General features: G+C 38.3%; 2 protein-coding genes across 2 annotated transcripts; both read left to right on the top strand.

The window, feature by feature from the left end:
• The first annotated feature begins 212 nt into the window (after nucleotides 1–212).
• Nucleotides 213–7,942, top strand: ndufs1 (NADH:ubiquinone oxidoreductase core subunit S1). Its single transcript, XM_059571431.1, has 20 exons — nucleotides 213–230; nucleotides 366–476; nucleotides 1,089–1,171; nucleotides 1,289–1,380; nucleotides 1,468–1,575; nucleotides 1,695–1,771; nucleotides 1,863–1,944; nucleotides 2,077–2,207; nucleotides 2,958–3,143; nucleotides 3,289–3,423; nucleotides 3,521–3,635; nucleotides 3,722–3,867; nucleotides 5,803–5,931; nucleotides 6,032–6,161; nucleotides 6,265–6,422; nucleotides 6,526–6,680; nucleotides 6,849–7,024; nucleotides 7,147–7,281; nucleotides 7,361–7,433; nucleotides 7,555–7,942. The coding sequence occupies exons 3-20, from the start codon at nucleotides 1,093–1,095 to the stop codon at nucleotides 7,644–7,646; spliced, it is 2,199 nt and encodes a 732-aa protein (XP_059427414.1). The 5' UTR covers nucleotides 213–230; nucleotides 366–476; nucleotides 1,089–1,092; the 3' UTR covers nucleotides 7,647–7,942.
• A 469-nt stretch (nucleotides 7,943–8,411) lies between these two features.
• On the top strand, nucleotides 8,412–19,162 carry ino80db (INO80 complex subunit Db). The gene is made up of 10 exons (XM_059571427.1): nucleotides 8,412–9,187; nucleotides 10,849–11,095; nucleotides 11,184–11,920; nucleotides 12,007–12,106; nucleotides 13,366–13,578; nucleotides 15,341–15,447; nucleotides 15,657–15,790; nucleotides 15,876–16,108; nucleotides 16,175–16,332; nucleotides 17,087–19,162. The coding sequence occupies exons 2-10, from the start codon at nucleotides 10,878–10,880 to the stop codon at nucleotides 17,803–17,805; spliced, it is 2,619 nt and encodes an 872-aa protein (XP_059427410.1). The 5' UTR covers nucleotides 8,412–9,187; nucleotides 10,849–10,877; the 3' UTR covers nucleotides 17,806–19,162.
• The last annotated feature ends 4,815 nt before the right edge of the window (nucleotides 19,163–23,977 follow it).

Genomic DNA, 23,977 nt, shown 5'->3' with positions numbered 1-23,977 from the left:
CGCCCACACTTGATATATTTAGCAAAAACATAAGAAAATAGAAGATTTTTGACAGCAATTTGCTCTAGGTATGTAAAGCATAACTTTTATAGACAATAAAGACGGCATGATAACCATCTTACTGTATTTTTTTTTACAGATACCGACAACCGTGTTGACTGGTTGGCTTTTAATGTGAAATAAGAGAAGGAAATGACTGCTTTTATAAGCGGAAATGACGACGGATAAATGTAAAAGAACGACAAACGTTAGATTAATCGTATAAAATGTATTTAATATTTTAATGTATTTTAACATACGTGTATGCATTTTCTATATTTTAGAATAATCTGAATTAATAAAATGTTTTTGTCTTTTTTTCACAGATTAATGTGCATCGGCTTTCCCCGTCATCTCCGAAATCACCCGAGTACACATTCACAACTGAACCTACGGCTGTAACGCTGTTCTGGTCTAGAAGGCCAAATAGCGTCAAGGTAACAATTTAAGATGGTCTTTTGTGTAGATTAAAGTGTAAAGGGAATATTGTCTGGATATTTACTTTGTATATAACGGCCGGAATTATAAAGCATGCGAAGCATGGGTAATTTACAGTAACGTTCTCCCTGTCCTTGAGTAATCTGCAGTGCTAGCCTGCTAACCAGTGTGTGAATAGATGGAAATGTCAACAACATTAGATTTACACTTTAAGTGTTTGAGCTACTTTCCCTTTACGGTGCAATGGCCATAAACATTTAAAATTGTTTATTTCATAAATATTGTACCTTCGTGCCTTTTTAAGTGCAGTAACGTGTTGTATTTTGGGTGTTATAAAATCTTAGGTTTTGTAATCCTTGACAAAGGATTTGTTGTGCTGACTGTTTGCGCTATGCATACATTTGAATAAATAAAGAATTTATGATTAATACTGTCAATTGCATGTCTAGGGTCTGATCAGTATGATTTTATTGTGCCTATGTCTTTACAGTGTCCTTGTGTTTCAAAGTAGAGCGGCATATTTATCCATTGTTAACCTAGATACTATTCATTAAATACTGGCGATCAACATGTTGCGTGTGATTCTAATCACCTGGCATTTTCTTCTACAGAGACATGCTGCGTTTACCAGCAGTAAGTCGGGCTTTGGCAGGTGCTGCCCATTCCAAGGGTTCCATAGCCACCACTAACAATGGTAATTTGCATTATTTTTTCATCTTTGAAAATTAAGTGTAATGCCCTTCTTTAAGAATGCAAAGCAACTTTACTGAATTGTCCATCATTTTCTAACACTGGCGTGTTTTTACAACAGTGTGGACTTCAGTCCGGGCCTCAAGCAATATGGTTGAAGTGTTTGTAGATGGAAAACCTATCACAGTGGAGCCAGGGACCACTGTTCTACAGGTGATAATGCAGTGACCATTTCCTTTTACTAATTCCATGTAAAGTTGTACATTCCATGTAGTATGTTGACATGCCTAATGTGTTTAGGCTTGTGAGAAAGTAGGTGTGCAGATTCCTCGTTTCTGCTATCATGATCGTCTCTCAGTGGCCGGTAACTGCCGCATGTGTCTGGTGGAAATCGAGAAAGCACCAAAGGTAACATATTGACATGCACTATGATTATAACATTATTGTTATCACATGTTATCGATCAAAATACATGTCTTTTTCGATGCACTTTTTTTTTTTTTCTTAAATCTGTACTTCATCAACAGCCTGTTGCAGCATGTGCAATGCCTGTCATGAAAGGGTGGAACATTTTGACTAACTCAGAGAAAACACGGAAAGCCAGGTTTGAGTAGTTTCTTGCTTTACAAATAATGTTCACACATCACATTACATAGAGTGCATTTATTAATTTGTATTTCTTGTATCTTTGATAGAGAGGGAGTCATGGAATTTCTGCTTTCCAACCACCCTCTTGACTGTCCAATCTGTGATCAGGGAGGAGAGTGCGATCTTCAGGTATTAATAAAAAAAATAGTTTACTGTAATTTAATGTCACTTGACTGTGAACTTGAGTATGCACTCAAGAATGGAAATGGAATTATCCCTAATGCAGTTTTTACCCATCTTGATGTTGTGCTGGATATATAGGACCAATCGATGATGTTTGGTGCTGACAGAAGCCGTTTTACAGAAGAGAAGAGAGCAGTTGAAGATAAGAACATCGGCCCGCTTATTAAAACAATCATGACCCGTTGTATACATTGCACACGTTGTGTTCGGTAAGGTCAAGTCCCCTTTATTTATATAGCGCTTGAAACAAAACAGATTGTGTCAAAGCAGCCGAACAACATTCATTAGGAAAACAGTGTGTCAATAATGCAAAATGACAGTTAAAGGCAGTTCATCATTGAATTCAGTGATGTCATCATCTCAGTTCAGTTTAAATAGTATCTGTGTGCAATCATTTGGAATCAAGTCAACGATATCGCTGTAAATGAAGTGTCCCCAACTAAGCAAGCCAGAAGCAACAGCGGCAAGGAACCAAAACTCCATAGCTGACAGAATGGAGAAAAAACCTTGGGAGAAACCAGGCTCAGTCGGGGGGCCAGTTCTCCTCTGGCCAAACGAAACCAGCTGTTTTTTCTGATGACCTGATTGGATTAGTAGTTTATCTGCTGGCTCTGTAGGTTCCACCACCAAAAACAACTTGTTTTTATGTGCCATGAAAACACTGAATTATTAATTGAATATAAATTGTTAGTAATTATTAATTTATAGATATTTTATTTTAGGTTTTACCTTTATAATAAAAGCAGGATCTAAGAAATTTAATCTAACGCTGCTCTATCATAGCTACTGTATAAAGTCAGGTACACCTTTGCTGTAAAACAATGGCATATGGTGCAGAGCATGACTGATTTTTTTTTTTTGGTACTCATTCCTGTTACATACATACAGCTTTTTTATTAAGAAATTGCTCTGGTGATTCATCAAATATACTATTACTATAATATTTTTTGTAACTTCAGTTTTGCCAGTGAGGTTGCTGGTGTGGAGGACCTGGGAACAACAGGACGCGGTAACACCATGCAGATTGGTACCTACGTAGAGAAGATGTTCATGTCTGAATTGTCTGGTAACGTGATTGACTTGTGTCCTGTCGGAGCACTGACATCCAAACCTTATGCCTTCACTGCACGACCCTGGGAGACCAGGTACAATCCTGAGAGATTATTTGTTCTTCTGTGTACACTTTAATCCTAATATATATATTTCATTATGTTGCCGTTTAATAGTGGATTACTTGGTGAATGTGTGTCCTCTTTGCTTTTTGAACATGCTTTGCTGATATGTCTACAGAAAGACTGAATCTATTGATGTGCTGGATGCTGTTGGCTCCAACATTGTGGTGAGTACCAGGGGTGGTGAGGTCATGAGAATTCTGCCCCGTCTGAATGAGGATGTCAATGAAGAATGGATATCCGACAAGACCAGGTAAGCACATAAGCTTTAATATATGAAAACATTCTCTTTCCATTTACACACACTCATGTGTAGTCCACTGTCCTGTTTCTGGCTCACCTTCTCTAAGGTTTGCATATGATGGACTGAAGAGGCAGCGCCTGATCCAGCCAATGGTGAAGGATGCCAGTGGACAGCTGGTAGCCACCACCTGGGAGGATGTTCTTACACGTGTGGCTGGAGCAGTGAGTGATTGCATATAAACCAGAGTCAACCAGCTTTTGTCATTTGAAATCAACAGATTTCAGTGGTTGTGATTTTGTGTTTTCAGCTCCAGGGAGTTCAAGGTTCGGAGGTAGGAGCTATTGCTGGTGGGATGGTAGATGCTGAGGCACTGGTAGCCCTGAAGGACCTACTGAACAGACTGGACAGTGACACCCTCTGCACTGAGGAGATCTTCCCAATGGCAGGTGCCGGGTGAGTACTAGAGACTGAAATGAGATTGATGTCTGTCTTGATTCAGTCATATCTTTACATAGTGATGTTTGGAGTAGGGCTGCACGATGTGTCGTTTAAGCATCGATATCGCGATGTACGAATCCACGATAGTCCCATCACAGGATGTGCGATGTAGGCTGTCGTAGTTGATCTGTTATTCATTTACCGTATGGGCCAGCTGCTCCCCGGCCCTTGACAAATGTGATTCGCGGATTAATTGCACAGCTTAACCATCATAGAGTAAAAGTTTATCATTTGCATGTGTTTTTAGGTCCTGTCAGTTTAACAGGGCGCATATAAGAACGAGCAGAGAGAGAGAGAGAGAGCACGAGAGAGAGAGCGTGGGACAGAGCCCCGGCCGCGCACACACGCTCACCTTCACCATCTTCAAACAACACGAGCGCTGTCTTGCTCTCTCTCCCTCGCGCATATTAATCAAAAATCAATTGACACGATGGTGTCGAAAAAAAACAAAACAACTATCCAGTGATGAAATGTTTTCTGTGTTGTCAAATCTTGTGCGATATCCTAAACTGCAGAGATAATTACACAACGCATGCTGTACACGTCTGTTTCGCGAACTAATGATTCCTTTGAACCGATTCAATTTAATGAATGGTTTAAACAACTGATCTGTCCAACACTGAACTCATGAGACGTCTGAATTGGTGTATAAAAAAATCTGTAACACTTTACAATAATGTTCTATTTATTAAACTATTTAACTACATTATTTAACATTTATTATTACTAAACTGCACTTCTACAACATTGTTAATTTCAACATTTAGGCTATAGTCTTATAGTTGAAATCAAAAGTTGTACAGTATTTGTTAACATAGTTAATGCACTGTGAAGTAACATTACCAAACAATGAACAGCTGTGTTTTTATAAACTAAGATAAACAAAGATTAATAAATATAGTAACAAAAGTATTGCTGGTGGTAAGTTCATTTTAGTTAATATGTTAACAATTCAAACCATATCCTAAAGTTACAAACAAATAATTTACTCTAATTTAAATAATACTCTGATGTTTAAATCATTTAAAATGAGAATGTAAGTGTGCTCAGCCCATTTTTGTTTGTAAGAAAAGATTTGATTAGATTTCATATCGCAATATATATAGCAGAAAAATAAAATATCGCAATGTCATTCTTTCCCAATATCATGCAGCCCTAGTTTGGAGAACCACAACTATTACTAACTACAAATAATTACTTGAAAACCAGTGTCATTGCTCATATCATGAGGTAAATAGCTTACCTTGAGGATATAACTTGTGTAAGCAAGTATCAGCCTAGTGACCATATTTCAGCAACTACTTTGCAATGTAAGCAATTTTCTTTATTCAAAATGCAACTTATGATCAGATCATGTTATTATCAGTCTTGATGTTTGAAGTACTGATTAGCTTAAATTGACATTTTTACCCAGAAATGAAAATTGTCATTATTTACTCACCCTTATTTTGTTAAAAAAATTAATTCAAGCTTCTAAAAGTTAATAAAACTGTTAATAAAAGTTCATAAAACATATCCATATAAATCAAGATGTTTAATCCAGATACTGGCATGGGTTTCTAGATGAGCAGATTTAATTCGGGCTTTTATTCACGTTAACATTCATCAACACATACATGGAGCACTTTAAATACAGTCAAGTGCAGCTAATTTATATTTGATTGAGAACAAACCTCATTGGTTCTAGTAGACACTCAAACATGCTTGTGTGACATGCAAGAATGAAACTGATTCCTCAAGCAAGACCTGGATTATTTTCATGATATCTCTAAAAGACTTAAATGAAAAAGGTTTCAACTTTTAGCTGGGGTTTGATGACAGTTTTTGTTTGTACTAACCTTTAAATCTTACTACTATTAGGGATTACATTTTTTGGCCTTGTCTCCTTAGAACCGACCTGCGCTCCAATTACCTCTTGAACAGCCGTATCACTGGCATTGAGGAGAGTGACCTTCTGCTTTTGGTTGGAACAAACCCACGTTATGAGGCTCCTCTCTTCAATGCACGTGTCCGGAAGAGGTATAAACACTGTACAATCTATTTGCAACATTTGAAAAAAGTTGACCTGGTGTCATTTTACTCCACCTCACTGTTTTCTTTTTTTATCTTCATCTTTCAGTTGGCTGCATAATGAGCTCCAGGTGGCCATGGTGGGTCATAAGGTGGACCTGAGCTACTCTTACAACCATTTGGGTGAAACCACACAAGTTCTGCAGGAGATCGCTGCTGGAACACACCCGTTCTGCAAGGTAGCATTTAACATCAGTGTTGGTGTTTATTTGGAGCTTTAAATCCTATGTTGTCTGTAAGCATGATGTCAGAATTTGGTTAAATTTTGTTTTTGTATTTCAGGACCTTGCTCAGGCCAAAAAACCTGTCGTAGTGGTGGGTAGCTCTGCTCTCCAGAGGGAGGATGGGGCAGCCATCTTTAAGGCTGTGTCCACAATTGCTCAAAATTCTCTGGCCAGCAGTGGTGTTGAGGGATGGAAGGTGCTCAATGTGCTACACAGGTCAGCTACTGCCATAAGTGTGTTCATTTTTTTTAATGTTCTCTGTGATTTTAAAGAATTGTGTCTAGTACTTACCTTGTCATATACATGCTTGTGACCTCAGGGTGGCCAGTCAAGTGGCAGCTCTGGACTTGGGTTACAAACCTGGTGTTGATGCCATCCGAAAGAACCCTCCCAAAGTACTGTTTCTCCTGGGAGCCGATGCTGGTTGCATCACCAGAGCAGATCTTCCCAAAGATAGCTTAATCATCTACCAGGGTCAGTAAGCACACTTCTATGTGACATAATATGGAACAAAAAATCAGGCCAAAACTTTGCTTCTAAGCAAAGAACAACAAACAACTTTGAGTATACTGGGGCGTTTATGGTAAGCGGCCTGCATCCAAATATATTCTTTAGGGTTTAATGTCACTACATGCTTATCAGGTCACCACGGAGATGTAGGTGCGGTCATGGCTGATGTCATCTTGCCTGGTGCTGCATACACCGAAAAGAATGGCACATACGTCAACACAGAGGGCCGTGCCCAGCAGACCAGAGTGGCAGTCACTGCTCCTGGTATGGCACGTGAGGACTGGAAGATTTTGCGTGCTATTTCTGAGGTACACTCTTAAAACCTGGTCTTTAACAATGTATAATATTGTTCATATAACTTTCCTGAGCTCTGTATTTAGAATAGAATTCAGATTGGTCAGTAGAGAATCTCATGTTTTTGTTTGCCCAGCTGGCGGGAGTCACACTGCCTTATGACACAGTGGATGAGGTGAGAAGGCGGCTGGAAGAGGTCTCTCCTAACCTGGTGAGATATGATGATGTAGAGGAATCCAATTACTTCAAACAGGCCCATGAGCTTTCAAAGGTTAGTGTTCTTTTTTTAAAATTTCAGTTTATGTCTGCACTACTAAAACAGTTCAGTAATGTCCTCCTGTTCTCCGTAGGCTGTGAATCAGTCTTTGCTCGCAGCTCCTCTTGTCCCTCCTCAGCTCACAGTGAAGGATTTCTACATGACAGGTATAGTAACAAATATATTTGGTTTGTTTTATAAGTTCTTATTTGTTAATAGAATGCTGTGACCAATTGTGTGTCTTCGAACCTGTAGTGAACCCTTGCCTTCAATTGTCTTCCTCTACAGACCCCATCAGCAGAGCCTCTCAGACAATGGCCAAGTGTGTGAAGGCTGTGACAGAAGGAGCAGCAGCAGTTGATGAGCCCTCAATTTGTTAAAATTCTTTCAGGCATACCAGTCTATCCATAATATGAACAAAAGTAGTCATCGTCAAGTACATGTACAAACACATACCTGGATTTCAGCATACTTTGCTGTTTGTCCCTCGTCTCTTGCATAGTCAGACTTCACCAGAGCAGTAAAAAAAAAAAAAAATGTGTGAAATTAATCTTGCTCCTATTTAATAGGCTTTGAAGGGTGTTGTAAAGTTTTCATTCCCATGATTTGGCTGAATGAGGTCTGCTTTGTTTTGGAAAGCTCTTATGATAAATAAAAATGTATTCTATCAATATAATATTGTCACCGTTCACACTGCTGGTATAAATTATTAAAAGCAAGGGCACAGTAGAAAAAAAATCAGTTTTGGTTCATTTAGAATTTAAGATGAAAGTGTAAGGAGAAAATGCTTTCTAAAAAATGATCTCAATTGTTTTTTTTTTCTTTTTAATAATGATATTGGATTAAGTGCAACAAAGCTCGTTTTGCTCTAAAAATATATATTTAATTGGACAAAACTATAATTTAGTTCATTTTAAATTTGATTCATTATAGTATCTGAAAATACATTAAATAGCAAAGTAATTGATTATCCTAAGTTCCAGTTTATTGATACAACTTTTCACATGTTCTAATGTCTGTAACACGTTTATATACATTTTTACAACTATGCCTGGATCATTCTGACATCACTGAAGAATCATTGGTATGGGGCAACCATAGTCACTTCAAAATCTCTTCACTTCCACTAACACCTGTTTCAGGGTTTATATCACAAACCCTGTTGCCTTTATAACATTTATTGACAGCAGCAGGGAAGGGAAAATATGACTGACAAGAATGTTATCATCGCACGTGAAACTACACTGAATTTGAAGTCGGTGATGTCATTCCAGGCATGGATGAGACGCGTGAGAGGAGGCTGTCGGAAAAGACTTTGGGGGAGATGCCTCAAACTTAAAATCAATGACTGCGGCTTAAATAAAACTTGACGCTGGTCTGAACACTTCTGACAGCAGGGCACTCAAAAGTTCAATCTATATTCTGTGTTTGCGAGATCTGTCATCTTTCTAAAAGTCGACAATGAACATACAAAGTTGAATTCCAAAATGGTTGCAGAGGTTGTTGTTGCACTGTTGGCTGTTGTCATGTCCCCCCAGTGCCTGTAGTTGTGCTGTAAGAAGCCTCGCATCCGATGACTAAACCAACACCCCTTTCTCCTTGTGTACGGCTAGTTTTATTTCAATAATCGTCAAAGATGTCCCAGTAGGATTCGTATAAAATTATATCCACGCGTTAAAAAACTAAATCTGCTAGCGTAACGCGTTAAGGTAGAGGCGGAAAATCCCCGTTGAAAGTAATAGCCGTCGACCGTATGAAAATTTCAGCGTAGCTTGTTTAGCACAGGCCGCAGCGACCGGGGATTGAGCGGCTGCCGGGAAGCAACGGACTCAAGCAAAGGCGGAAGCCCGCTTATCACGCACTGCAAGGCGGGGGCTTCGTTACTCGACTCGGGGGATTCGGGAGGTTTCACAGGCCAACGGTAACTACGAATTGCGCAAAAATAAAGGAATACTTGCCATCAAAATGTGTTTCGGATATCTGTTTTTCTTGCAATATTATTACAACTTAAACCCGTGAAACTAATCTAAATGTACCTGATAAATAATATCCCTAAATTTACAAATATATCCAGTCGTCGACAACGCGTTTCTTCGTTTGACATGTATTTTGCTTATTATCGGTCCCGAGTCTCTCTCGCGTTTAAACAAATATTCCGACGACAGTTACAAAGTTTCACAATACGTTCGAAATATTTGAACGACGCAACAAAGAAATATATTCTGCCTCGGTGATTTTGGCCGTATCTTCCGTAAAAAGAATTAAATTGTTACTTCAGGCGCTACACCCAACTTGCTCAATCCTTGCCTCAAAAGTAACTGATAGTGCTGCCCAAGTACATGATAGAGTAGTAGGCGGGTTGTCCACCGTCCCCTTGCGTTTTCAAAGTTGCTTTGCATGTCAAACGTATTGTACTCTGCCCAAACACTTTTATGAGCCCAAACATCGTTTTACGATATAATGCTTCACCTGCTAAAAGCTCTGCTTACACCAGCTGTTTTTTTTAATGTGTCATTGATCGCTTACAACGGGCTACTTTTCCTGCTTCCTGTCACTTTAATATTTAATTTGAGTTGTTTATGCTGAACGTCCTAAATACTTTGATGAGTGCTTTGATATGCAGAGTTCAGATTTGTTCGATGTTAGAGGTGACTGCAACATATTGAACGCTACTTAAATTCAGTGACTTGACCTGCAGATAAGCATGCTTGTCATATATCCATGCTTTTATTATAGCTGTTTTAAAGTTTCAGTATAGATACATAACCTTTGTAATATCATATACATTGGTTCGTATACACCAGGAAGGAGCACGATAATAGTGGAAGAGCTGAGAGCTTTGATTTCTGTTCTCTTCAAATGTCAACTATCATTATGTCTCTGCAGGCTATATGGTTTAGGGCAGCTGCAGGGTCAACAGTAGCAGTCTACAATTGAAATTAATAAAGTGAATATTACAGGAAATGCTGGAATACACTACAAGACATTAAATCTGAACATATTTTAAAATACTAGATATCATACACTTGCCGACTTTGTAGGTTACATAGAAAAGGTTAGCACTGTATGCTAAACCACTGAGGATCACCCTATACCACAGAACACAACAAACCCACCCAGAAAAATGTGCCTCGTTGCTTCGAGATGCATGGCAAATCAAAACAGTTTGTGTTGTAAAATCATCTTAAAATATCAAGCATGTTGGATAAAATTATAATCTCCAACAGATACCATTCCATCATAGACAATGCGATTTGCTGGGAAATCTGTCAATGCCGACTGCCCAATATCTGCAGACTGGCTCTGATAAGAGTCAGCTTGTCCAGAATGCAAATTGGGGCAAAAATTTGGGAAGAAGTTGTGTAGTGTATTCTAACCCATTTTATACAATAGATTCATTTTTAAATATAATTTTTTTAAAATTCATGCATAACATTTATATTGAATTATAACATTTATTGAATTAGAATTGTAAATGTGACGTGAGTAAAACATGTTTTATCGAACAGTTCGAACAGCTCCAAAAGAAGAAGAATTGAATTCATATTTCTGTCTCATTCACACACCATTTTCTTTCATCAGCTGATGTTCCGGAGAGTTCCAGCCCTGGGATGTATGAAGGCAAACACATCCACTTCTCGGAGGTGGACCACAAGCCTCTGTGTTCATATAGTCCAAAGCTTTGCAAGCAACGGAGACTCAACGGTTATGCTTTCTGCATCCGTCATGTGCTTGAGGACCGGACCGCTCCTTTCAGGCAGTGCGAATATGTAGCAAAGTACAATAGCCAACGCTGCACCAATCCCATACCCAAGGCTCATGAACGAAAGTAGGTTTTTTTTTAAATTAACAAATGTTTAAAGAAAAGATTGTGAATGTTTAAAGAACAGTGAAAAAAGAACCTGTTTGTCTTTTAGGTATTGTAACAGTCACCTTCAGGTAATGGGTGTCCTCCCCAAGAAGGAGCGAAAGAAGAAACAAGATACAATAGAGTCTTTAGCCTTCAACATTACTGTTCCATCCCTGGCTCTGAAGACCCACAATGGGCTTGAGCTTTTAACTCCATCCCCACCACCCTCCCTGGCTTGTCTCCTCCCCTCAGATCCCTTCGCCTTTTGCAGGGGGGAAAAAATGTTCAAATCAAGTGGCACATTCCTAAAGAAGCACCGAGAAACCCAAGCTCTGAACCATAAGCAGAAACCGCAAGATTGCAGTGTGGATGCAGCCTTCCCAAACCATCTTAAAACCTCTTCTCTGTCTTCAACTCTTCCACGTCCTTGCCTCCCTCCTCCCCAGACTGGAAGAACCCCACAAACACCCAAAGTTCCCTCCTCCCCTTGTGCAGCAATCTCACAATCCCCTGCAGTTTGTTCAGGTTCGTTATTCAAAACCTCATCAGCCCTTCAGGACAGCCATCAGGGCTCAATAGAAACAGCTCCAGCTGATAACAAGATTAAACTGGACTTAAATCATGCATTTGACAAAAAGGTTGTCCCTGCTGCTTCAGGGACAGCACCAAGCCGTGATGACATACATATATGTTTAATAAAAATGCACTCAGTTTCCATGCAACAACAAGCTCAATGTTTTCAGAAGTTCCATAGATTGATGGACCAACACAGGGAAAGGAACCAAGACCTAAACCCACATTTAGGTAGGTAGTTGTGACCTGGGATTTTGACAGTTAAAGCTTGTTTGAGTTTTAGTTTGATTTCATGACAGACACAACTTGTGTTCTAGGGCTTGACTGGTCAGAAGACAGTGAAGAGGAAGATGTAGACATGGGGAAACTTATGTCATATCAGTGCAAGAGACTACAAGAGAAGCACTTTGAGGAAAGGTACAGTCATTCATTAGTCTGACAAACATCCATCCACCAAACACAAAGATTGCTTAACTGCAATTTGCTTTACTACATGGCTTCTTTCTCATATATTAGAATAATCTAATCTCAAATCAGTATTTATGTCCTCCATTCTCACAGATGGGACAAACATTGAACGGACCTTAAATGAAAGCTTAAATTGATTCACTAATCTTTCAAGGTAATGTTTGGAAGATCAGATCTAGAGCAGTGGTTCTCAATCTTTTTGACCCCCTCCCATTGTCTGGAACAATATTTGAAAACCTGCCATCCCTAGGTCAGTAAAAAAAATGGCAGGTTTCCAGAAGTTTGAGGAGCTGAATGTTCTTCAGGGTTCTCAGTAATTTTAACCATTGAAATTGTATTACTTTTTCAGTTGCTCATAATTTACTGGATAATTATTAAAGCTACACTATGTAACTTTTGGCCCTTTAGCAAAAAAAACAAAAATAAAACTGCATGCTTCTTGCAGAAGAACATTGTTTTGGTTGTGTTTGGCTCTGTTCCCCTGCAGAGATGAATGTGGTTTGAGACACCAGTGCACACATGGACACAGCAGGACATCTAATCAGAATGGTCAAACAAATAAATAAAATTTTTTGTTGTTACTTATTTACAACCAGTACTTTTCAGTGTTGAATAATTTTTTCTTGTTTGTTGAGTGAATCCATCCCGACAGCTCTAAAATATAAATCATTATAGATTTATAAACATGTATTTGGGAAAAGACATGGTTTAGAAGATTTTTTTGGCACTCCCTCATTAATAATGTTTTGTTATTTTTAGTAAAGTTAATATAGAGTTAAATAGTGTTGCTGCAAGGATAATGATTTTTATTAACATTTTTCATTCACAATTTCTACAATGTGTTAGAGCTTAAAAGAGTTGTTTCATTATAAATTGAGATGGAGTTTTAAGGTTTTATTAACTTTTTCGGTTTTGGTAACAAATTTTTGGTTTTTTAGCTCATTTTAATGCTTGTTTTGTCTTACTTTACATCATTTTAAGTTGTGGTTTATGTTTTTTTCTTCAATTCAAGAAAAACATTTCTTGATCTTTGACATACATAATCTAAATACAAGTTATGACAACCAACAAACAAGTTTTTTGAACTTGAAAAGTTCTGTTTTTATATTTCTGGCAATGCATGAATGCTTACACTGTGACCCAGCAGTGGATTGCAAACCACAGTTTGAAAACTGCTGATCTAGAGAATTCGGTTTCATATCTCACAGTGCCAGCAGTTCCCGCACTGAGCGTTTGGCAGGCTTCTGCTCATACCTGAGACAAAAACACACGCACCTTTGCAGAGAGCAGAGGGGCTTCATGAGGGAGAGGAGATCCAAGCATGCCCTTCGTAAAGCCCTGCTGCAGGCAGCAAGAGAGGGACCTCACCACACTGCACAGCTTTTTCAGGAACAATATAAAAAGACCTCCACAACCTCCAGGTAAAACTGCGCACATGTGCATTAAGGGTATAAATAAACAATACATCGATATAATCGATAAAATGTTTAACAATTAGTGCTGTCAAATGATTAATCGCATCCAAAATAAAAGTATTTGTTTACATCATACATGTTTGTATACTGTGTATATATAAATAAACACACATACAGTATATATTTTGAAAATATTTCTGTGTATTTCCATGCATATATTTAAATTCTTGATATTATATATATTTTAAATTTATAAACTCAACATATTTTTCTTAAATATATACATGCATGTGTGTATTTATACATACATAGGCTAATAAATATACACAGTACACATATATATTAAGTAAACAAACTTTTATTTTGGATGCGATTAATCGATTGACAGCACTACTTAAAATATGATGCACATATATACTATATTTTTTTGAATGATTAAAAACCTAAAATGTATTTGTAGTTGTAAATTTTGAGATACAAGATTTGCCGTTTTAAATGAGTTCAATTAATTATTCATATTTTGGCTTCTTTTGTGAGTTGTTAAAAATGTAACAGGCTGTGTAAAATATGACGGAATATCTTAATATAGATATGTTGGTTGCAGGCCTCTGAGTCTTGAGAAATCGTAATTGTATAGCGAAAATATTTTAGTGAGAAATACTGTTTTATGATCAAGTGTCAGATCATTTTGTGATGAAACACTTATATCACTGCAAAAGCCAATAATGAGCTTTTATCAGACAACTGATGATCTCATTTTTCCTTTAAGATTTTGTTTACATAATATGTGTGGATACTGTGTATATTTATTTTGTATGAATACATGCAAACACATTGTATATATTTAAGAAATAATATGAAATATAAGAATATAAATATTTAAATGTGTATATACATGTAAATGTTAAAGAAATATATACTGTATGTATGTGTATATATACATAATAAATACACACATTACACATACAATTAGAATGTAAACAAACATTTTTACTTTGCGATTAATCGTTTGGCAGCACTTATATTTTGATTACATTTTGAGCTAATAAAATACAACTGGTTATGTATAATAAACACATATCTTAATATTGCTGACTAAGATGTGCATGACAAAGCATTCAGTACTTTTCATTCCAATTCAATATTATTTGTATTACGCTTTTCACAATGTAAATTGTTGCAAACCAGCTTTACAGAAAATATAATTTCTACATTATATTTAGTAATAGCTTATCAGTGGTGAATATCTCGAGTTGATGTCCATATGGCAGGAATGTACAGTAAAAATCAAGTTGTTAGTTAATGTCATGTAATGCAAAATTTGTTAGTTTTGTATATTGTATGAGAGTTGGCAACATCTGAGGTACTCTGGGGGTGGGTGTGTGGTTGGGTGGGGCATCATCTCTTCTCAGGTGTTCGGTCATCTCAGGTCTTTGTTAGGACTCGATCCAAACTGAAGCTTGTGTAACTCCCTAGTTTCTTCCCATGGCAGAAATGAATGAAGAATGAAAATGTGCATTTGATCAGATGTAACTGAAGAACAAGGTTATGAGAGGCATTATGTGAATGCTTGGCTTAAAGAGATATGTCTATAATCTCGATTTTAACAGACAGAGTGTGTCTGAAACCCGAAAGTTATCAGGAAGACTATTCCAGAGTTTGGGAGCCAAATGCTAAAAAGCTCTAAGTACTTGACCCAAATGATTTAGCATTCTACTTTATAAGATTTATGTTGCATTTTGTTTTCTTACTTGTCTTGATTCCACAGCACTGCAGTACCTTTGGCTGGAGATGACTCAGGGTTGTGTTCGGCTGTCGTGAAAGGTGAAGATTGCAGAAATTCAGCCTTACCGTTCACCAGGCACTGCTTTCAGCGTATCCTTTCAAAGTTCTTATTCTTTGAATTAGTCCGAACTAAACTCAGATGTACTCGTAAAAATAAAAGCAAACTGCTTTTGGTTGTTCATCTGCATTTCTGAACAGTTTGCCCTGTGACTTGTCAACAAAACATCTGCTTTGGCGACTGACTAAAGTTTTATGACTGTCTACATTCCCTTTATTGTGTCCTTAATGGCACTCTGTAGATATCCTTCAGAACCGTTCTCAGCAGCTGTTCTCAAGCTGCACCGCTCGCTTTGCAGATGGAGCTCAGTGTTCCATCCCTGTCTTTGACATCACGCACCAGACGCCACTTTGTGACGAGCATGCCAAGAAAATGGTGAGAAACAGAAGACTATTTGATTGGGTAAAATTTTTTTGCTAGTACCTAATTTAACCATGTGTGCGCTAATGGTACTTTACAGGACAATTTCCTTCGAGGTGATATCAGCCGGAGAATGTACCACCACCACCAGCAGATTCAGCGGCACAGACCACTGAAGAAAGCCAAGCCTCCAGCACTTACTAAGAAGCATAAGAAGAAAGGAAAAAGAGGAGCACCAAGACGACCTCAGAAACCCATTCCTCCTGCGCAGCCTCAGGGTAACCTGGGAATGCCTTCCATCTTGTGCCTGCCCACTCAGCCCTCTGGCATAAGGTGAGAGCCAAGTGTGTTTGAATGTGTGTGTCTGTAATCGTGCGCTTATCGGCTTTGTTTTTGCAGGAGCCCTTTAACTCCTGATTTAAGTGCAGATGAATTTCCAGATGACATCACCAATGAGATCAGCGACATTCCACATGACCTGGAGCTGAATCAGGAGGATTTCTCAGATGTTCTTCCTCGACTCCCTGATGACCTGCAGGACTTTGATCTTTTTGAAGGTAATATAACTTTTTTTTTTTACGGTAAAAAAATAGGTCTCTTATGATTAACAAGGGTTCATTTATTTGATCAACAATACAGTAAAAAAAATTAATATTGTGGAATATTATTAGAAATTGAAGTATATGTTTTCTATTTTACATTTTTTGGAAATTGAATTTTTTCATGTGATGTCAAAAATTAATTTTTACGAGCCATTACTGCATCACACAATCGATCGTTCAGAAATCATTGTAATATGCTGATTTGATGCTCAAGAAATTTCTTATTATAATCAGTGTTGAAAACAGCTTAATTTTGTGGAAACCAAGAAAGTTTTTTCAGGATTTTTTTTGAAAAGTTTAACAGAACAGCATTTATTTGAATTTGAAATGGAAATGTTTGGTAGCATTAGAAAAGTCTTTATCGACACTTTTGATCAGATTAATATGTCCTTTCTGGATAAAAGGCTTCTATTATATCATTTTTTTACTACATGATTCAAATAAAGACTTGTTATTTGTCATTATTTTATTGTTTGATTGCAGACTGAATAAATATGATCGCTCTTTCTGTGGGGCTGTAGAAAACACTGGCATAAAGTAAAAGTTTAATGATGGAATTTTAAGAATTGATATCTAATCAGAAAATTTTAATTTTTGCCTATTTTTCTATGTCTTTTTCTAGTAATTTCTATCTACTTTCTTTCCCTGCTTCGTTTGTCTGTTTGTAGTCATTTGCTATTCTATAATTCATGTTTATTTGTCATAACAGGCAAGAATAGTGAGCTGTTGCCCACCTCCGAGGAAGCCGAAGAATTGGTTCGTGTTCTGCAGGCCATGGGCTCATACCCAGAATCCCTTGCATGTCTAAGTGGAATGGCTGAGCTTGGTCCTGTAGAAGCTGTGGATTGTCGAAGCATGCCTGGGGGAGTCGTGGAACTACTGAGTGGACGGCTATCTGCTGAGGCTCTCTCCAGCCTGGAGCTGGACCCAAATCTGCTCCCCACCTCCGAAGATGCTTTCCCCCCATCACCTCCATCACCACAACCTCCTCTCACTCCTCCTTCCTCTGTGGGGCATCTCCCAGACAGCGCATACTCACATCTACTAGCGAAGATGGATAACTCCAAAGCAGATCTGAGTGAACTGGCACTTGGAAAGGACGAGGACATCTCTCACGGCTCCTGGGGTGTTCTCGCCCTCCCCCTCAACGATTCCTCACAGTTTCACAGCCTTATTGCCTCGGATGGCCTGCTGATGTCTACAGCCCTCTCAACTCCAATGACCCCCGTGCCCTCGGCTCCCTGTCAGCCCAGTTTGGCCCTCTCCACTTTGCCTCAGACTGTGCCCATCACTTGCTCCACATCCTCACCCTCGTCACCAACATCCCAAACCAAGCACCTTCTACCCCCACTCTTTAACCACTGTGGGATTCCAGCAGACTTGCAGCCGCACCATAGTACACCGGCGCCACCTATGGACCAAGCCTGAACTGCAGGCAGAACCAATTTGCTACAGTCAACAGTTTTCAGGGAACATGTTGCAGATGATTTCCCATAAACACCCCCCCCCCCCCCCAAATGTCAGTGTCATTCTATTCGTCTTCTCAGTCCTCTGCATCTTTTTCCCTCACCAAGAAAGAACATCAAGCAATAATTTCCTTGTCAGCTTAAAATAGTTGCTCTTTTCGAAAAGCAAACATAGATGGATTTTAGCCATTAATATCACTTGTATCCTTAAATGCATATTTAATATATTTATAGAGTAGCAGACTGCACAATTAGAGTGAAAACGTTTGGTAACTGGTGAAAATGTGCTTCTTGTTTAGAGGTAATGGGTAAGTTTGTCAGTGGCAAACACGAGGGGAAAGGTGTCATGGTTGTATCACTATTTTGTGTCCCGTGTGTTGATTAAAAAGCATATTGTTTTGGCAGATGGTGTTTATGTGCTTTTAGTAGCCGTTAAACTATGGGGTCTTGCTCTAAGTGTAAGTGCCTGCCATAAAAGCTGTGTAACACCTTTATAATCAGTCTGTTGCAAATCAACAAAATACAGATTTGTCACTGGGTAAAAAGTTTTTAAACAAGTGACATTTATTCCCTGTTTTTGACAAGTAATTACCTTCTCACATTACCATAAAGTTACTTGAGGGTGTTAAACTTCGATTCTGAGTGTTCGATGTGCTCCTGTGTAAGGCCTTTAGCTGAAGTGATAGCAGTTGTGGGAAATAAATGCTATAAAGCTATAATCCGTTATCTCATTATGGCTTTTTAAGAGAGTAATTATGATACCTTTACCCCCATGTCATGCCAAGTCGACATGTGCATTTTCCCATTTAACTTATTTGTAGATGCTTTCTTACCAAAGTGGCTTACAAGAAAGCCTCTTTTTATGTCCACATCAAAAAATATATATATCAGTATATCTGACCAATATAATGAAATCGTTTTTTGGGCAGTTAAGCTTTTAAAGAGAACAGTGATGTTTAACCTTAATTCGATATCTTTATAAACGCATAATGATATAAAATTGTGGTTTGGTAGACTTGCCGTTGTACCAGATTATGCTGCTTTTACCAACAACAGGCATACTGACAGATAGCCTTGCACACCAAGGGTCGTCTCATATACTTTTTATACTTATTCACTGAATGTATCAAGTCAACAAAAAAGTTTAATTATAACCTATTAAAATGTTATGGTCCTCTTCTTTGTTCAAGGTATTTTTATGTATTGACATGTTTACTTTTGTTACTTAAGTGCTTGGATGTGGGCGTGCGTGTAGACAATGTGTAAGAGAAATTCTATTTGTTTTATTTGAAATGTGTGAATTAAAACTGCTATGACCATGTCATTATTTTCAGTGTCCTGTCAATGGCCATTTGCAAGTTTTGTGTTGCAAAGAAGACACTGATAGCACTACAAGATTACAAATATCTGTATTGTGATAAACATAAAGTCTGTAAGTCATTCTTTGGGCAAACTAAAAAGTACCAGGGACAGATATGATTCATAACATATAGGACCTTTGGCTGGCTTTCTAAACGGATTGTAATTGCAAACTAAGAGCTGTTCTAATCTGTCGACGAGAATATTACTTGAAAAAACGGCAGAGGGCGCCAAATGAATTATAATGTGATCCAGTCTTTTGCAGTGAGAATATTAGTGATAGATTTATCCCAATGACTCGAATCTTTTGAATCCGTTAACCAAATATATATATATATATATTTTTTTTAAATGTAGATTTTATTATATCATAATATCAAATAAACACAAGAGTCTTTTGTTTGTTTAAGGATTTCCTCGACCAATACGCTAAAATGTGGACCGTCTTTCTAACCTATGTTAAAATATGCACATTACAATAAATCAAGGCTGAAGGGCGTTGTTTGGCACGATGAAGCCCTTCAGGGGTTAGTTCACCCAAAAATGAAAATTAGTCCATTAATTACTGACCTTGAAGTCATCCTAGGTGTATATGACTTTTTTCCTTCATATGAATCCAGTCATTTAAAGTTATTTAACTGAGTTATTTAAAAAATTGTCTTTGATGTCTCAAGCTGTTTGATGCCACTCAGCGGGTGTTGTACTGCGCATCGGTTCATGAGAAGTTTAATAAAAAGTGCATCCATTAAAAAAAGTGTCTTACACAGCTCTGGGGTGAACAGTTGTCTTCTGTAGCGAAACGATGCGTTTTTGTAGAAAAAAAAAATCCATATTCAAAAGATAATAATAATCACTTTAATCTAGCTTGCACACTGTTGTAAAACGGACGCAGTTCCAGGGAATGACTTATGAGGTTAAAGTTGCGCATGCGCAGGTGAGCCTCGTGAAAAGCAACGTTTGTTAATAGGAGCAAAGGAAGCAAAGTTTCCCTACTTTAGCAAATGAAAACCAATTTCCTCTTGACTTATATTGAAATCCTCCGACATTCTTCTTTAAGAATTCTCGTTTCGCAGTTCTAATTAGTGACCTTTGTTTTGATCTCTCCGCTGTTTCCATGTGCGTCACTTATTTGCGCATGCGCAAAGCTGACCTCATACGTCACTCCCCCGAACTGCTTCGCTTACAACTGTGAGCGGAAACTAGATTAAAGTGTTTATTACGTTTGGAATATAGATATTTTTCTTACAAAATTCGCTACAGAAGGCGAATCGTTTTTAATGGATGCTTTTTATTAAACTTCTCATGAACCAATGCAGTACAACACCCGCTGAGTGGCATCAAACAGCTTGAGACATCAAAGACAATTTTTTAAATAACTCCAACTGAATTTGTCTAAAATAAGAAAGTCATGTACACATAGGATGTCTTCAGGGTGAGTAATTTATGGCTTAATTTTCATTTTTGAATGAACAAACCCTTTCAGACATGATTTACAGCACGGCCTTGGGTACCTTATTTCTTTTATTTAACGTTACATTACATTTAAAATTACATTTAATCATTATGCAGATGCTTTTATCCAAAGCGACTTACAAGTGAGGGCAATAGAAGCAATCAGACCAACAAGAGAACAAAAACAGTATAACCTACAAGTGCAATGACAAGGTTTTTTTTATATATAAAGAATAGAATAGAAAAGAAAAGGTAAGTGCTAGTATAGTTGGTCAAGTGTTGGCAAAAAGATCGTTAGATGTCTTTAGATGTTTTTTGAAAATGACTGTTCGAATCAAGATTGGGAGGTCATTCCACCAGCTGGGCACAGTCCAGGAAAAGGTCAGTGAGAGTAATTTTGAACATCTTTGGGATGGCACCACAAGGCGCCGTTCACCTGCAGAACGCAAGCTTCTGGAGGGCGCATAAGTTTGTACTGAGTTTAGGTATATTGGTGCAGTGCCAGTCCACCAGTTTTAGAAACAGTTACCACACAATAAAAATATTTAAATAAAAAATGTATGCATTTGAAATGTTACTTTTTTAAAGCAAATTTAAATGCTTTCCTTATGCTAAAAGTAGTTCAGCAACAGTAAACATTAATAAAATGTTCCGAACATGTCTAAAAAGGAGCATAAAAAGAGCACAGGAACTCTTCTTATCTGCTGTCTTAAAAAAAAACATATATGATATTTTCTCTCACACATACATCTGCTCATAAGGGTGGTACACAGAACCATTTGGTGAAGCATGCTGTATCGTAAATAAAACACAGCTGCTGACCAATCAGAATCGAGGAATGGAACTAACCGTTTTATAAATAGGCCTAATACCTGTTTAGAATCAGAACTAAATGTCGGTGTGGTGACAAATCGGTTCCCCACTCGAAATCCGGTATCCATTAGGGCCCCAAGCGATCCCATTGGCTCAAATTACTTTTAATAGGTAGGTACTCTCCTTAGCTCCTGATTCACAATGCCAACAAAATCATTTTATGATAAATGCTGTTTTAACTTCGTTATAATGACACCGGTCTTGAATAAATCACTCGTTTAATCAAATCGATTCAGTTTGATTCATTCGGGTAGTTCACTCAAGCAATCATTCGCAGCTTCTCACGCGTATCAAGAAAAAAAACAGACTACATAATGATAAAAGTACAATCAAAGTAGGCTATATTTAAAATATATATGGGGAGCCGTTTTTGACCGACAGTGAGGCAGTAGCCTGGACTCGTTCAAGAAGGAAACTCTGCTAGTACAAATGGCCAACTGGAGTGAAATGGACGATTCTGTGTGCTACAACAGAGAGCGAGCGAAATACCAAACGAGGCATTTTGTGTAGCCTATCTTCTCCCACCTCTCGAAATTAGTCTGCACATGTATCATGAAACAAGCGTTTAAGGATGACGATGATACAGCTCATAATGACAGAGCTGATGCAAATCTATTTTCCTTCAACGCACTGCTAAGAGTGGCGAGAGGATGCTCCTCCGCGCGAGCCCGGGGCTCTGGTGTTACCTAGCAACGGCTCCCATACTGTACTCCCGCTCCAAGAGCCTGGCTGCCTTCAACTCTGGCGCTGTTTCTATTTCTGTTGTAGCGTTGCAGTCGCCGTCTGCTAAAACATTCACAGCACAGTCCTCTTAGCATGTGGCTTGTGATGTAATGTTTCAGTTAGAAGCACAACCCTACCCAATGCGCCGCAGAGTAATACTGACCACTAGCGTAGCCAGGAACCACAATGTGGGTGGGCCCAAACAAAATTGGGTGGGCCTAGCATAAACTGCGTCTGTTATCAAAACAGACCAACACAAATACACCTGCTTGAATACACACCACCGTTTAAACAGAACCAGCTTTTGTGCCATTAAGCAGTGTTAAGATCATAACGATAAGAGCAGCATTAGCATGGTGGCCACACACCTGACAGACTCACCGCGACACCATCATCAAATAAGCATGAAAGGAGTGGATAGTACAGTACAGTAGCAAACAGTATGTAAAAACAATACATATAAACCATATGGATAAACAGTGACAACTACAGTAGGAAAATGTAGTAAAACAAACACCTCATGTTCAGTATCCTCAACAGCTATAAAGTCTTTTCACCGAAGATGTTAGGCTGAGGCAAGCAAGCAGCGTTACCTCTCATTAACCCATACATGTCAGCCTTAAAACGGGTGTTCAGTTCTATGATCTGCTTGTCTAATATAGCCTATCATTCAACAGTTGTTTCAGGTCAGAGTTGCCCTTGACAAGGACAGTGTCTCCCACTGTTGATTCGATAAGCGTGTGGCCCAACTTCACAACTTCCTCTTTCGGGTCCCAGTGATATCCCAACTCACAATGTCATGCCTTTTCAAATCCTCTTTCAAAGCCATTACTTTATCAAGGCCATTTTCTTCATTCCTGAATGTAGTATAGATCTCCTTGATTATATCAATGTAATCTGTTACAGATATAGTGGCGTACTGCAAGCCCTTAGTGGCAATGTTTCAAATTGTTGAATGTTACAAGTAGAAACATTTATTTTTTATTTTTTGTATTTGATGCAGTAGTGAGTCAGCCTCAAGTTTTGTATGGCCTGAGCTTTCGGAAAATTCAACAAGAGTCTCCAATGCAGGACACAAAAGTGTCAGCACTTTACTCACTACACTTGACCATGAGCTCCATCGGACATCACAGGACCTCTCTAGCTCCAAAATCGGTTTCCTTGGTCGCAGCTGTTGCTGGATTTGAACCTAGCATGTCTATGTGATTTCGTCATATACAAGTCGTAAATGATATAAAAAAATGTTGATATGCAAGGGGACACCTTTGATGCTGTGCACAGGACAGGGTTAAGGTGGTGGAAATGAGGCTACAATGCACATAGCCTACTGCATGAGGAAATGTTTTCTTTAAAATCACATGCACCCCTCCTTTATTGCTGGACATAACCAACGCCCCATCAAACCAAAATCAATCGCACAAATTTGGGTACAGCTGCAGTGGCTCCAAAATGTCTGAGATCTTTGCTTATGTAGCACTTGCACTCATGTCCCTTCTCTATGGCCACAGCCCTTTCCTTCCACTGGCCTTTATGTATGTATTGGACACATACTACCACAAGCTCTTTTTTTTTTTTGATGAGTCAATACATTCGTCTGCTAAAATTGAATAGTATGTTTCTGACTCATAGTGCAAATCCTTTTTTATTTTGTGAATAATTAATGATGCTGCAATTTCCTGTAGCCTATTTTATTTTGGATAGGCTATTAGGGCTAGTGTGTTAAGCAT

The sequence above is a fragment of the Carassius carassius genome, chromosome 17 (genome assembly GCF_963082965.1).
Source record: "Carassius carassius chromosome 17, fCarCar2.1, whole genome shotgun sequence".
NCBI classification, from domain to species: Eukaryota; Metazoa; Chordata; class Actinopteri; order Cypriniformes; family Cyprinidae; genus Carassius; species Carassius carassius.
The sequence above is the reverse complement of the archived record's forward strand: the minus strand, read 5'-3'. Positions and strand labels throughout refer to the sequence as shown.